Source organism: Tenrec ecaudatus, chromosome 13, assembly GCF_050624435.1.
Source record: "Tenrec ecaudatus isolate mTenEca1 chromosome 13, mTenEca1.hap1, whole genome shotgun sequence".
NCBI lineage: Eukaryota > Metazoa > Chordata > Mammalia > Afrosoricida > Tenrecidae > Tenrec > Tenrec ecaudatus.
In genome coordinates this window covers 91395089-91408923 of record NC_134542.1, presented here as the reverse complement: position 1 = coordinate 91408923, position 13835 = coordinate 91395089, and the positions used below count along the sequence as shown (strand labels likewise).

The following is a 13835-nucleotide window of genomic DNA, read 5'->3' as shown; positions in this document are numbered from 1 at the left end:
GTTTGGTTTTCCGACCTTTGGTCTGCATATTTGTCTCCACATTTACTATTACGGTTACAAACAGATACCATCTACCTTTCTTCCCCCTCACAATTAACCCTGGTGCACACTGTAAGGAGAGGGGGGTGCTGTACACGCCTGTCCTTCCCCGTACACGTTCACTTCCCTGGCACAGAAAAGCCAGAACTGATTTCTATCAAAGCACAGCAGGCATTCCTTTAAGATGAGATGGCGCTGCTCTTCTCATGCGGCTGCCTGCTCAGTGCAGGAAAGAAAACACAGGTTTCGGCTTAGTTTGTTTTCCCCATCGCTTCATTCAACCTGGTGCCTAGCACAGTACCTGGGAGTCGTTATTTCGTAAGTGAGCGACCAGCAGCCCTTTCTCTCCCTGAGTGCAAGTTTGCTTTGTGGAACCACTTCGTTAAGCTGAAGATGGTGAGCGAGCATGAAATTGGCATCATCACACTGCTAGAGGGTGATAACTCTGCTACCGTGTTCTCACCGTGTGTTTGTGCCTTCTGCTGCTGCTTACATGGAACACACTAATCCATCTGAACTTTCAGTGAAACATGCATTGTTTGGTTTCCATTAATCTTTTTCATGTGTTTTAATCAAGTTATCATAACTCATTTAATATTTTCCTATTAAAAATATTAATTTTTTTCTTGAAAAAAAATTCTGGTGTCATGCCCAGAGTTGAGTCTATTTGTGAGCTCCATAGAGGGTCTGCTTTCTGCGTTCATCTGTACGCACGCTATCATCATGTCTTCATTAATGCTGTGTTTGTCATAGACGCGAAATCCTAATCATACCCGGGCTGTATCTTCCTCCATTGATATCCTGTTTCTTGAGGTACGCGTTGACTATTTTTTTTGCAAGAGTAATTTAAAGATTATTTTGTTATACTATTTAAGAGATTGTCATTCAATATCTATCTAGTAACAAAAATGTCCAAATGATGGTTGGTTTGTTTGTTTGTTTTTCAGCCAGGTTAAAATAAAGTAGATATTTAACCAGGACCCGTTGCATGGTCATCTGAGATGCTGGTGCCTGTGGGTGGCAGGTGGTGGGGGTAGAAAAGAACACGAGGAGCCAGTTTTCTAGGAAATCAGGGACATAGATGAGAATAGCACATGCAGAGACTGGATGAAGACCTAGCACTGCTTTTCAAGTAAGCTGGTCAATTCGACACATTTGCTGCCACCTCGATTATAAGTTAAAGGGGGCCGAGGACAGATGATGTGTATTCTACAGGAATTCATCGATTTCATCAGGATTTTGTACTTTTCAAATCCATTTGGGAAGAATTCACAATATCCCAGTGTCTAAAATCTCAGAATTGCCCAGTGGCTAAAAATTGTCCAGAGGATCGAGTGGCTGGATTTGAACCCGCTTCTCTAGTCCTTAAACCCCAGTTAGTTTACTCCACATGGGATAAAAATAATGCCCGTCTCATCAAGTTGTTAGGAGAAACTTGGCAATGGAGTTTTGCACAGGATTTCAACATGACTGGGCCAGAAAATATTAGTGACACCAAGCAGGTGTTGTGCTATAGGTTTGGCAGGGGCTAACTGACCTCTTCTGTTTTCCTGCTGAGAGGCTAGCCTGGGCAGGTTTGCATGAACGGCTTGACTCAGGAAGGCTGCGCTCTCATCCTTGGCCCACACCGTTATCAAGGAGACGCTTCTGGGCTTTTGGTACCTGACTTATTTATTGTTACTCTCGGGCAACCATCCCCCCGGCCTCCGAGCGAAAATAGCTGGATTTCATTAAAATTCAATCTCTCGTGATACCATCTCTGCTGGATATGAGAGGGGACTGCTACCAGCAGAGCCTTAGAGACCTGATTCAGAACAGATTTTGGTTGGAATTTTATAAGTGTTCTAAAATTACCTTCTATAAAGTTTCTCTCCATGTCTGCCCACTCCCTGGTGGGGGCACTCAGCCAAGCAGCCAGGGCACTTCTCAAGGTGGACATTGAGATGAGTCTCTCTCTCTCTTTTGTTCCAGGTGCGAGCTCTCTCCCAGCGGCCCGAGCCCCCACTCGTGGGCCCTCTGTATGACTGACGTCAAAGTCTGCCATGGAACCGGGCCCTGCCCTGGCCTGGCTCCTGCTCCTGAGCCTGCTGGCCGACTGTCTGAAAGCCGCCCAGTCCCGAGACTTCACCGTGAAAGACATTGTCTACCTCCACCCTTCAAGTAAGACGTCGCTCTCTCGGCACAGAAATGTCACTGTCTACCAAACGGGTTGAAAACTGGCCAGGAGAAGGCAAGCCGTAGACCCCTTTGGTGATTTAATTGGAGGGGTGTGGTAAGGACCCTCACTTTTTCAACACAAGGCACATGACTACTCAGGAAGCGCAGGGTCAGGCTGTTTTCTCCCTCCCCCACACCATCCCTCTGATCCTGAACACCCTTCCTTTTGAGTCGTGGCAGCCCTGAGTCCCTTATCAAAGTGGCCCTCCTGCCCCTGGAGAAGATTGTTTGTGAAAGATCACTGTCTTGTCAGGCTGAATAATCACTGCTCTTTCACCCATTGCTCGGTTTCAACAGAACCGCCTCCTGCAACGTCCCATCCTCCATCCTTTTGGGGTTCCCGTGAGTAAGAACTCTCTAGGGATCGCCTAACAAGAGGGATTCCCAGATCCGTGGGTTTTGGTTTCCAGCAAGCCACTGTGTGCTTCTGATGCTAACATTCCAAGGATGACTCTGGGAGATGCGGCCATTTTTATTTCCCCTTTGGCTGTATAGCCCATGTCTGTCTTGTCTTCCTGAGTTTTCAATGCGTCCTCTCCTATGTGGCCCCTGCGATGCAGTGTTGCCTTTGTGGTGGGCGGTTGACCTTGCGGCTTCCGCCCCCAGGTGCATGCCTCTTTGGAACCGGTCTGTTCAGCAGACACGTGTTTCCTTTTTCCCGTTGGCGTGTCTCCTATGTGTCCTGCCTTGTGATCGTCATCAGAGGCGTAAAGGCAAATCAAAGGGAGGGCCTCGTCATCTACAATGTGGAGGCAGCCACTCGAGCCTCCCTCCAGTCCTGGTGACAACCTTGCTGCACACTGAGTGTTCTGGAATGGATGAGAGGGCGCCTTCTGCCGTGGAACGCCCAGGGACTGGGACCCAGGCCTCTGAGCCTGGTGACCTGAAATAAAGAGCCTCACCTTGTGTGAAGGTTTGGCGAAGTCGGGCCTGTGAAAAATGAAGCACCCAATGGGAGCCATAGCAGATGCTTCACCCAGGGATAGCGGCCTCATTGTAGGTGCTCATTTCCTCATTCCTCAAGTGTATAAGGTAACGAGCGTCCCTTCCATATTTTATAGACTAGGAGCAGTATCCATAAGATGTGAGACACACACACAGAAAGCGTGTTTGTTTACAACGTCGTTGTTGACTTATCTGGTCAAGGGAAGGTCCTGAAAATTCAGCATCCTCACTTTGCACAGGATGGCTAGGTGACCCAGATCATTAAGTGCATGACGACTAGTGGAAAGGTTGGTGGTTCAAGCCCACTTAGAGATGCCTCCAAAGATAGACTTGGGATCTGCCTCCACGGGGTCCCCAGCCTTTGAGAACCCCCACAGAGCCGCTCTGCACCACATACCCGGTAGCCAGGAGCTGCAGGCGATCCCACAGCCACCAACAACAAATTGTGCTCAACGCCAACCACCCTTTGGACCAGCAAAACAACGTTGACATTTACTATAGTCGTGCCTTGCGCCCAGTAGTTTGGTGCCTACTCAGTAACTACCTGGGCCGCACATCCGCCAGCTTGTTGTGGCGCACCTGTCTGCTTCCTTCCCGAGAGGAAGCTGCAGAGCTGGTTACTGCCGTCTAGGAACGTGCTTTTTTTCTCTCTCCAGTCGCTCTTCTTGCGTCGTGAAGCAGAAGTGAAGTCGAACTCAGCCCCTTAGGTTTGATCGCCAGGGTTCTTGGCTTCTTAAGATTCTCGTTGGTTTACTAAGAGACTGTCGTAATGTGGCCCACCGAAGAGGCCCCACCAAACGCTTCTCTGAGGCTGATTACAGCGCTCCCTGGAGGGAAGGAAACGCGATGTGACTGCGTGTGCTCATGCGAACGAAAGCAAAACAAGCCAGCAAGCAGACACACCGCATCTGCCCCATGGCACGGGAGTCGGTACAATTCGGATAGAGGCTCTTGAAGGATCGGGTCTTTGAAGGAGGTCAGAGGGTGAGCCCCTCCCGCTCTACAAAAACTGGTGGAAGGTCTGCCCGCATGATGTGTGTTCATGGCATAGAACCATGACCTGATTAGAAGGCACTTGCCGTATGTTCAGAATCTGTGGGGTTTTCTGATGTGATTTTGAAATATGTAGGACACAGCCGTTGCTACATCAGACTCACTGTCGGTGAGCAGACCTGGCTCAAGTTCTCTGGTGAGCTCTGTAACTGGTCGTGAGGACTGTGAATTCTTGGTGGATCGAATGAACTGGGAATGAAGGCTCCTCCATGGCCAGCACCTGGGTCACGCTGCCTCTTTGAATTCAGAGCTTGCTTCGTATTTTTTCTGCAGTACTCCAGAAACTTGTTTGTATATATATTTTAATTTCAATTTATAATAAACAGGTTTCTGTAAACCAGGGACCATAAACCATACTTAAAAGAAGTAGGAGATGACTTTGATTTGTAAATCAGTGATGTGATTCAAGATGTTGTAGGTGGAGGAACAGGCAGTTTGCTTTGGGTCTCGGTGACAGAAGCAGACCTGATTCACGTTAGGTGTGAAAGCTCAGGACCTGCCCTGGGAGAAATGGGGGGAAGCCGGATGTGTGGGCGACCCCCAGGCTCTCGATACCAGCTGCAGACATACTCGCTTCTCGTGGGCCCAGAACCACCACTGGCAAGAACAACGGGTGAGACGGAAACCAGGTTGGGAACGTTCCCCCGTCTGGGACTGACCTCTGTTGTCTGGTTTCCTGGTCTTCCAAGCTCTGAAGCCTTGAAGAGAAAGGACGCTCCTGGCTGTCAGACGGAAGGGGCCAGCCCCATGACGTTCTCTCCCATCATTTATATGTGCCTGTGGCTTTATCACGGTGCCTTGCATCCTGGCGTGTGATTCAAGTACCAAAGCTTAATGAAGCCCTTCAAGGGGGGGTGGGGGAGTGGGGGGGCTTTCCTCTTGACAGGCAGAGAAACAAAGTTACTGGTTTGGTTGTTCGCCACACACCAGATAAGAGATAGAACCGTTTGGTAGCTGAAGTGTCTTTGTCCTGTTCCTGGCCTCCATTTCTCTCCCTGGAATAGAAAACGTTCCTTAGAATTTCAAGCATCTCTCGGGTTGTATGTTCCGAAATTTGTTTGTTTTTTAAATCCTGTGCACTCAAGAGCCTTAGCCTATCCCTGCAGGTGGTTTGCCTGTGCCCAGGCAGGGAACCTCTTAGTTCACTCACAAACCGTCCCTGTGTCCATCCTAGAGGCTAAGGAGACCTTCTAGAAAGCTACCAGGAGACCCACTTCTGTCCAGACGTATTACATTCTTACTCTCAAAACTGCACTGACTGTACTGCCAAGTGGGCTAAGAAAAGTAATTAATTTCTAGAATGTTTATCTTTGCTTCCAGTCTCCAAGAACAATGGGAATTAATTAATTGGGCAAGAATCAAAAAGAGTTGGGGTGCATTTCACACACCAGCATACTTTTCAAAATGAGATCCCCTTCTCCCCACATTTCCAGTGACTGAAGGCCTTTGTCCGGGCAAAAGCTCCAAGAGATGCAGACAAAGACTACATCTTTTCCGATGCCTTGCGAACGAATGGTGGCTGGTTGAACTGTGGCTGACCACAAGAGTTAATGGACAGATTAGGTTACAGGAAGGAACTGGGCACTTCGGCGTCCCTTTTTTCCCTTCACAATCGCCTTCCCTTGAGGGACCAGGGACTTATGGCCTGAAATACAGAGCACTAAGCTTATTAACTCTGTGATCAAGAGCCAAATTTGATTCATTCACAGCTGGGGCAACAACAATTTGAAACTTCACTTGTTCGGGAAGGCTTTGAAGTAACACCCTCTGGTTGGAACTTCTTTCTGCCCTTTTTCACAAACCTTTATCAGATGCAGTATCAACTCACAGGAGCCTGGAGAGAGCTGTTCTTCTATGGGCCCAGGCTGTGGCTCAAGAGTACCTGAGGGAGGAGGAAATTAACCATTTCCTCGGGCCTTGGGCTACAGTTGGCCACTGTAAAGCTTAGGATGTGTGGGGATTTGCCATGGAAGAGGATGTAGTTATTCAGTAACCAGGCTGCCGGCCAAGAAGTAAGTAAAAGTTCCTATCAAATCTTAATCTCTGACCTTTGAGAGGCTGCACAGGTATGGAATAGTAAAACTCTCCTACAATGAGATCCCTTGGTTACCTGCCAATGACACATACTGGTATACACATTCAGAGAGAAAGACATTGAAGCACAGCTGCTTTAGCTTTTAAAACCAAACCAAAGGCCACTGCTGAGTCTACTCTGATGCACAGCATCCTGTAAGTCAGAGGAGACACACTCCCTAGAGTTTCCGAGACTACAAACCTTTACAGAAGCCGACAGCCTCCTCCTTCTCCCGTGGGCCACTGGTGTGTTAGAACTCACATGGGATGTGCTTTCATGTGCCACTAGCCTTACAAGAGAAAAATGTGAAGCGTTCATTTGATGATGCAAATCCGGGAACACTACAACTTATTAGCGGTAGGCTCTTAAGAATGGTTATTCTCCGAGAAGTTGGATCATCAGACTTCATTCAAAATGCATAACGTAGCTCTTCAATGGGAAAGTTTCCAGGAATAACTAATGTCACATTCCAGCCCACGGTGTCACTCGTTGCTGTGACAGACATGTAAAATTAGTTGTCCTAGTGAATTAATCATGGCAGCTGAAGGGGTGCGGCTTAGCTTTCCGTCATAAACCTTGGTGTGTTGGTGTACATACGATGCTCATTCTTTACACATGCTGTCTTTGACAGATGGCTTTCGTTTTTCAAAATGCCCGCTTCGGTCATTCTGCTTTAAGTCTTACAAACCATCTTAAAGCTATATCTTTGAGAGCTACATATAGGTCATATGTGTTTTAATCGATCATAAAGATATCTTTAATACATTCAATCAAAAACCAAAAGAAAACCAAACTCCCTGTCGTCGAGTTGAGTCTATAGGACGGCGTAGATCTGCCCCTGTGGGTCTATGAGACGGTAACTCTTTATGGGAGTAGAAAGCCCCGTCTTTTCTCCCATTCAATCACAAAAATGTCCTAACAATGTCTTGTACGTGTTTTCTCATGTTATTTCTTAAAACAAAGTCAGCAAATATGGCCATGAGAATGCTAAGTGGCTTTGAAATTAGAGCATCTGTTTGTTTTCAGTTCTTCAGACCTGCACTTAACCTAATTGGAGTCTTCTAACTCAGATGGAAATCGCTTTTCCAGGTTGTGGGACACAACGCTACAGGAATTGTAGTTTCACACAACCCACGTCCGTTTAGTTGTACTTAAGATGCGAGGACAGCAAGTCCCGTCACAGTGAAATCCCCTTTCGGGGACTGTTGTGACTTGAGAGCCAGATCTGAGCTGCTTTCCGCCCTTCTCTCCATTTCTAAGACATCCCCGCCCTCTCTATCAACCTGCTCGGGAAGATGAATCCACTTGTCGGAACACGGGAGTCCCTGCGGGCCGCGTAAAAAGTTCCAGATAGCGTGTCTTTTCAGACGTCAGTGATTCTTGATCAGATTCGGTCATGGGATATTACCACAGTCGGTTTTGTGAAATGTTGCAAACAAGTGCATGGATGGGCAGCTATTCAAGGCAAGGTGAGAATCAAAGTTATCTCAGGATCATAATTCTGGCCTTAAGCGGCTGCCTCCTCCTCCATTTTTTTTTTTGATAACATACTTAATTGGTTCCATGTGGGCAAAGCAATTTATCCCAGATGGTTATTTTCCCCAGTGGGATATGCTTGCTCAGCCATCTGCGAGGGAAACAGTTGTCTCCCGAGGATGAACTGCTTGAGCCTTTGCCACGTTCAAATAGGCCAGGTGATTTTACAAATTGGCCAGGGCTGGGAACCTGTTCAGAAGTCCTGGTGGTGTAGTGGTTGTGTTGGTTGGCAGTTTGAAACCACCAGCTAACTGCTCCTTGAGAGAAAGATGAGACTTCCTACTCCTATATACAGAGTTACAGTCTTGAAAAGCCACAGGGATAGCTCTGTTCTGTTTTATAAGGTCTCTCTGAGTCAAAACTCACTTTTTTTTCCCCAACTGGTTCATTCTGGTTTGACACACCCCCTCCCAGTTCAAAATTTGCATTCCCCCCCCAGATATACTGAATCCATCTACATGTTAACAAGATCCCCAGATGATTCCTATAGATTGTGAGCCTTATAGGTCCCTAGGTGATTCTTATGTACAATGTTGTTTAAAACGTAGATTCTAGTTCAGTAGATAGGAGGGAGAAGTGCAAATTATCAGCAGATTGAACTGGAACAAACAGGTTGAAGCCCTGAATTACACACACACATACACACACACACACGTTTTGTTTATGAAAGGTAAAGTTCTTTAGGTACCAAACAAGCAATTGATTATACTCTTTATAACAAGTATATCCTACATAGAATATATTAGAATGAGGATATATTCTAATATGATTAGAGTAACATATTCTAATAAAATTAGAAGAGAATATAAACTACATGTGCTCAGTATTATTATACTCTATAATTATAATATTATATAATTATTATACTCTATAATTATAAGCACCAAGTAGGAACCCTGAAGACCTAGTGGTTAAGTCCTCAGCTGCTCACTGAATGGTTGGCAGTTCAAACCCACCAGTGGGTCTGGAGTGGGAAAGACCAGGAGATATTTTCCAGAAAAGATTATAGCCTAGGAAATCCCTCGGGGCAAGTCCACTCTGTCACATCGGCCTGGGCTTGATGGCACACAAGGGCACAGTGAAAAGAATGTGAGTGAGAAGAATAGAGAACAGCTGGCCGGAGACATCACTTGTAAATCCTCATCCTGGAATGCTGCCAGAAGGCGCTCCAGAGCATGACTTTCACGTGACACCGAGTCCCCTGAGCTTAAATGCAAGGCAGTGCATGAAAGTGTCTGGGGGATACTCTTTTTGGGGGGGGGGGAGCAGAAGAAGGAGGGCCTTGCTGAAGAAGGTTCTTCTCTCTCAGGCTAGACCACTAGAGTTAACTGGAAGCAGTCGCCATCAAGTTGATGCCTCATCGTCAAAACAGAACTGTGTCCCAAAGGATGTTCAGCGACTGATTTTTGTTTTTTTGAAATACACCACCAGGCCTATCTTCCAAGGTCCCGCTTGGTGGAACGGAGCCTCTTTGTGGTCAGCAAACCGTCCCATTGACCATTTCCTTCACCAAGAGACCCCTCACTAGAATTCACCCCAAATTGCACCTGCTCACCACGTCCCCCAAGCAGCCTGCTCCTAACACCCACAGACAGACAGACAGAGACCTGGATGTTTGAACTTGTGCCCCAAAGGGCCCGTAGGAGGTTGCCCCTGCGTAAGCAAGCACACATTTTAGCAATAGGTCCTCCTCTCTTAAGTGGCACCCTCTGCGTCAAGGTGATTGAAGCGTTCTCTTCCTGTAGAGAGTTACAGTCCAGAAGCTCATGGGGGAAGCTCTATCCTGTCCGATAGGGTGACTGTGAGTCCCCATGGGCTGGACGATAGTGCACTTGGTTTGGGTTTGCCATCCTCAAAGATGCTTAACCATGTCAGATCTGAGCAGCTAAAATTACGGCCCTAGAAGTCTCCACTTTTGTCGTTCAAAACTGGTCAGAAATAGTATTTTGATCCAACCCACTGTCCATAACTATACACCCATGTGTCCCCGAAGGTGTCGCACAAGACTAAGGTATGTATTCCTTGGCTCTGTCTGAAGTCAGAGCTGATGTCAGTCAGGAGCCCCATGAAAAAGGTTTTCCTTATGATGGTCTTTTACTCTCAGCATGTTCACAAATCATAACACTGAGTTTCGTGAGGGAACCTCGGAGCGTGAGGACTTCAGCAGATAATGCACGACCGTCTTGTCGGGGACATGTGGCACTGACATAGATCAAGGATGACACGTGGTACTGCCATAGATCGGGGACGCCACGTGGCACTGCCATAGATCAAGGATGACACGTGGCACTGCCATAGATCGGGGATGACACGTGGTACTGCCATAGATCAGGGACGCCACGTGGCACTGCCATAGATCAGGGACGCCACGTGGTACTGACATAGATCAGGGACGACACGTGGTACTGACATAGACCGGGACACACGGTACTGACATAGATCAGGGAACCATGGTACTGACATAGATCAAGGACACGTGGCACTGCCATAGATCGGGATGACACATGATACTGCCATAGATCGGGGACGACACGTGGCACTGACATAGATCAGGGATGACACGTGGTACTGACATAGATTGGGGACGACACGTGGCACTGACATAGATCAAGGATGACACGTGGTACTGCCATAGATCGGGGATGACACGTGGTACTGACATAGATCAAGGATGCCACGTGGCACTGCCATAGATCGGGGATGACACGTGGTACTGACATAGATTGGGGACGACATGCGGCACTGACATAGATCGGGACAACACATGATACTGCCATAGATCGGGGACGACACGTGGCACTGACATAGATCGGGGACTACACGTGGCACTGACATAGATCAGGGACACATGGTACTGACATAGATCAGAGACGACACGTGGCACTGACATAGATCGGGGACATGTGGCACTGACATAGCTCCAACTCACAGCGACCCTGAAGGGCAGAGGGGAACTTCCTCTGGGGTCTCCTAGGCTGACACCTTTCTCGAAGCAGACCACCACCTCTTTCTCCCTCCACGTGGACAGCACGTTCAAACCACTGGCCTTTCAGTTAGCACGGTGGCTCCTTCTCTGGTGAGAAGGTGGTCCACACAAAATAAAACCAGATGGTCCGAAGTGCAGTTTGACATAATTAGAGTATCCCATCTCTCAGGGCCTCTCTGTAGAGTAGATAAAATTCAGAAGATGGCTCTTTTGTTGAAATTTTTATTGAGATAATTGCAAGTTCACATGCAATTGTGAGGAATAATAAGGAGACGCTCTGTGCACTCTAGTTTCCCCCCAACGGTCAGGTCTTGAAGAACTATGGTATCCCAGTCTAGTTCATCCACTCACATTGCTCAGCTTTGCCCAGTGTTCCTGGTACTCCTTGGCGCGGGTACGCTTGCATATATGGTTTGATCTGGGTTTCTCCTGTGTGTGGATATGTGTGTCCACCGCCCTAGTACTGATGCTGAATGAAGAGTCTTCTTGTTGCCCTCACATCCCCTTGCCTGTCCCTCATCGCTAACCCTTGACAACCACTAACCTGTCTTCCTATTCTAAAATGTCAAAAGTGGAAAATCGGGGTTGGGGTGGGTGGGCGGACCGTGTAGCCTTTGGGGACTGGCTTTTTACATTCAGCTTAATTTCTTTGATAGTCAGCAGTCCGTTCCTTTTCACTGCTGACTGGTACTAGTATGGACGCACCACCGATTTTTAACTAGTCCCCTGCTAAAAGACATCTGGGATATTTCTTGCTTGGGGGCTTTTAGGAATACAGCTGCCATGAACAGCAAGTGCAGATATTGGTGTGAACGCATGTTATCAGTTCTTCGGGACAAATGGCAAAGAGCGCCGTTGCTGGCTGGCTCACAGGGTACTTGCCTGTTTCATTTTGTAAGACACTCCCAAACTGTATTGAGAACCCTTTAATGACATTGTCTAGCTTCCTGGTGCCTGGCTCTGTGTCCTCTGAAATCTACTTTCTCCTTCCTTTTTTGCAGCCACGCCATACCCTGGGGGATTTAAGTGCTTCACCTGTGAAAAGGCAGCAGACAATTATGAATGCAACCGGTGGGCGCCAGACATCTACTGTCCACGAGGTAACCCCCCAGCACCCCCACAGGGGTCCCAGAGTGATCCGTGCATGACAGTGCTGTGGACTTGGGTGCTCGCTTGGAGAGCGGTGTGCATGCACTTTCAGGCACCGCTCTTGCCAGAGCCTCTAAATCAGAGATCATCAAACTTTTTAAACAGGGGGCCAGTTCACTGTCCCTCAGACCCATTGGAGGGCCAGACTATAGTTTTAAAAAAAACTATGAACAAATTCCTATGCACACTGCACATATCTTATTTTGAAGTAAAAAAACAAATGAGGCAAAAACACCCGGCAGGCCGGATAAATGTCCTCAGCAGGCTGCACGTGGCCTGCGGGCCGTAGTTTGAGGGCACCTGCTCTAAGTAGTAGTAGATCTTTTTATTGTAACAGACATTTATCTTCCGTTTTGGAGGCTAAAGGTCCAAATTCAGGGCACCAGTTCTATTGAAAGACTTTCCCTCTCTACCAATCCTGGGGAAGGCTGTTTTTTGTTTTTCAACATCTGTGGGCCCAGCATTCCCTGGACATTCCCATGTATCTTGGTGCAATCTTCCTCCTGAGTCTAGGAGCTTGTGAGAGCAGGTACCCTGGGTCCAAAGGACATACGCTGCTCCCTGCTCTCCTTTCCTGGTGGTAGCCAGGTCCCGCCACTCCCCCGCTCCCCATCCTCCCGCCAGGGAGTAGATCTTTTATGCCACCTCAAAAAGTTATCATCAAAGACTCTCCAAGACATCAGCTCAGCCATCAGACTGCCCCCTTTCTCATGAAGCATCTTTGGAGTTCCAGAAGAGGTAAGTGATCCATTCCACCTCAGGCTCAGCCAAACGCAGCACAGCTAGCATGATGTCCACTCTTCCTTGAAGTGTCAGCCATTGCCTAGGTGCCTCCTCCGTGTCAATTATAAAACGATGTTCACAGAAAGAATCCATTCAGCAGTTATATTACGCAGACCTTTGCCCTGAAATTACATGAAAGCTGGGTTTCTGAATGTCATCATTGAACAAAAAAAAATTCTGACTTTTTAAAACTGTTAATGAGCTCTCTTTCAAGGATAAGATAGATGCTCACTTGAAACATGAAAACTTGACCCCACGCTCCAGATTAGAGTGAAGAGGCACCTCTTTGCAACATCTTTTAAGTCCCGTTTTTTAAAAAGATGTCTCTATTTGGCAACTGGGACTGCTGTTAATCGGTTGATTCATTTGGAGCAGCAGAGCACGGCTGGGCCATCTTCTCTCGACCCATATTTGAGCAGTTTGCAGCTCAAACCAACTAAGTTCGTTGCAGGTGTCAAAATCAACACACCGCCAACAAACCCAGTTTGTTTTTCAACGTAATGCATGGGGAGCTCTCCTACTCAGCCCGGTGGATTTCTATCCCTCTGGTGGGTTAGAAACTGGGAGACCAGGGAAACTGTAGTCAAGAGGCAGATACTGACCACTTTACCCAGTACTGTGTGACCTCAGCTGGAGTCCCCAGCTCGACTGCACTGGAGAAATACTTGTTACGCTCTTTTAAAACCACCGGAGTGTCTGCCCTGTCTGTGAACGAGCATGCTAGTTGCCGTCAAATTGGATCTGACGAATGACGACTCCATCCGTGTTTACTCCGTAGGGGTTTTAATGGTTGATTTTCCCCAAGTAGGTTGCCGGGCTCTGTTCCTACTTGCCTTTTGACCAAAGTTGGACTCAACCCACCAGTGTGGGGTGTGTGCGTGCGTGCGTGTGTGTGTGTGTGTGTGTGTATGAACAGTCAGTCCATGAACTATTTATACCACCTAGGGACACTGGGTCCTGCCTACAAGTTTCTGAAAAGAGGGCTCAAACTTCAGCATGCGCTGTTTCCCTGACAGGTTTGTTAAAGCACATGTCTGCCTCCGATCAGGGGTC

At 47.6% G+C, this 13835-nt stretch overlaps 1 protein-coding gene across 1 annotated transcript in view; it reads left to right on the top strand.

The window, feature by feature from the left end:
• LYPD6 (LY6/PLAUR domain containing 6) overlaps positions 1-13835 on the top strand; it is a 147793-nt gene that overhangs the window by 112397 nt on the left and 21561 nt on the right. Inside the window, exons 2-3 of the mRNA XM_075529814.1 lie at positions 2011-2199; positions 11852-11950. Coding sequence (XP_075385929.1) covers positions 2082-2199; positions 11852-11950 — 217 coding nt within the window. The 5' untranslated portion in view covers positions 2011-2081. The remainder of the gene's footprint in view (positions 1-2010; positions 2200-11851; positions 11951-13835) is intronic.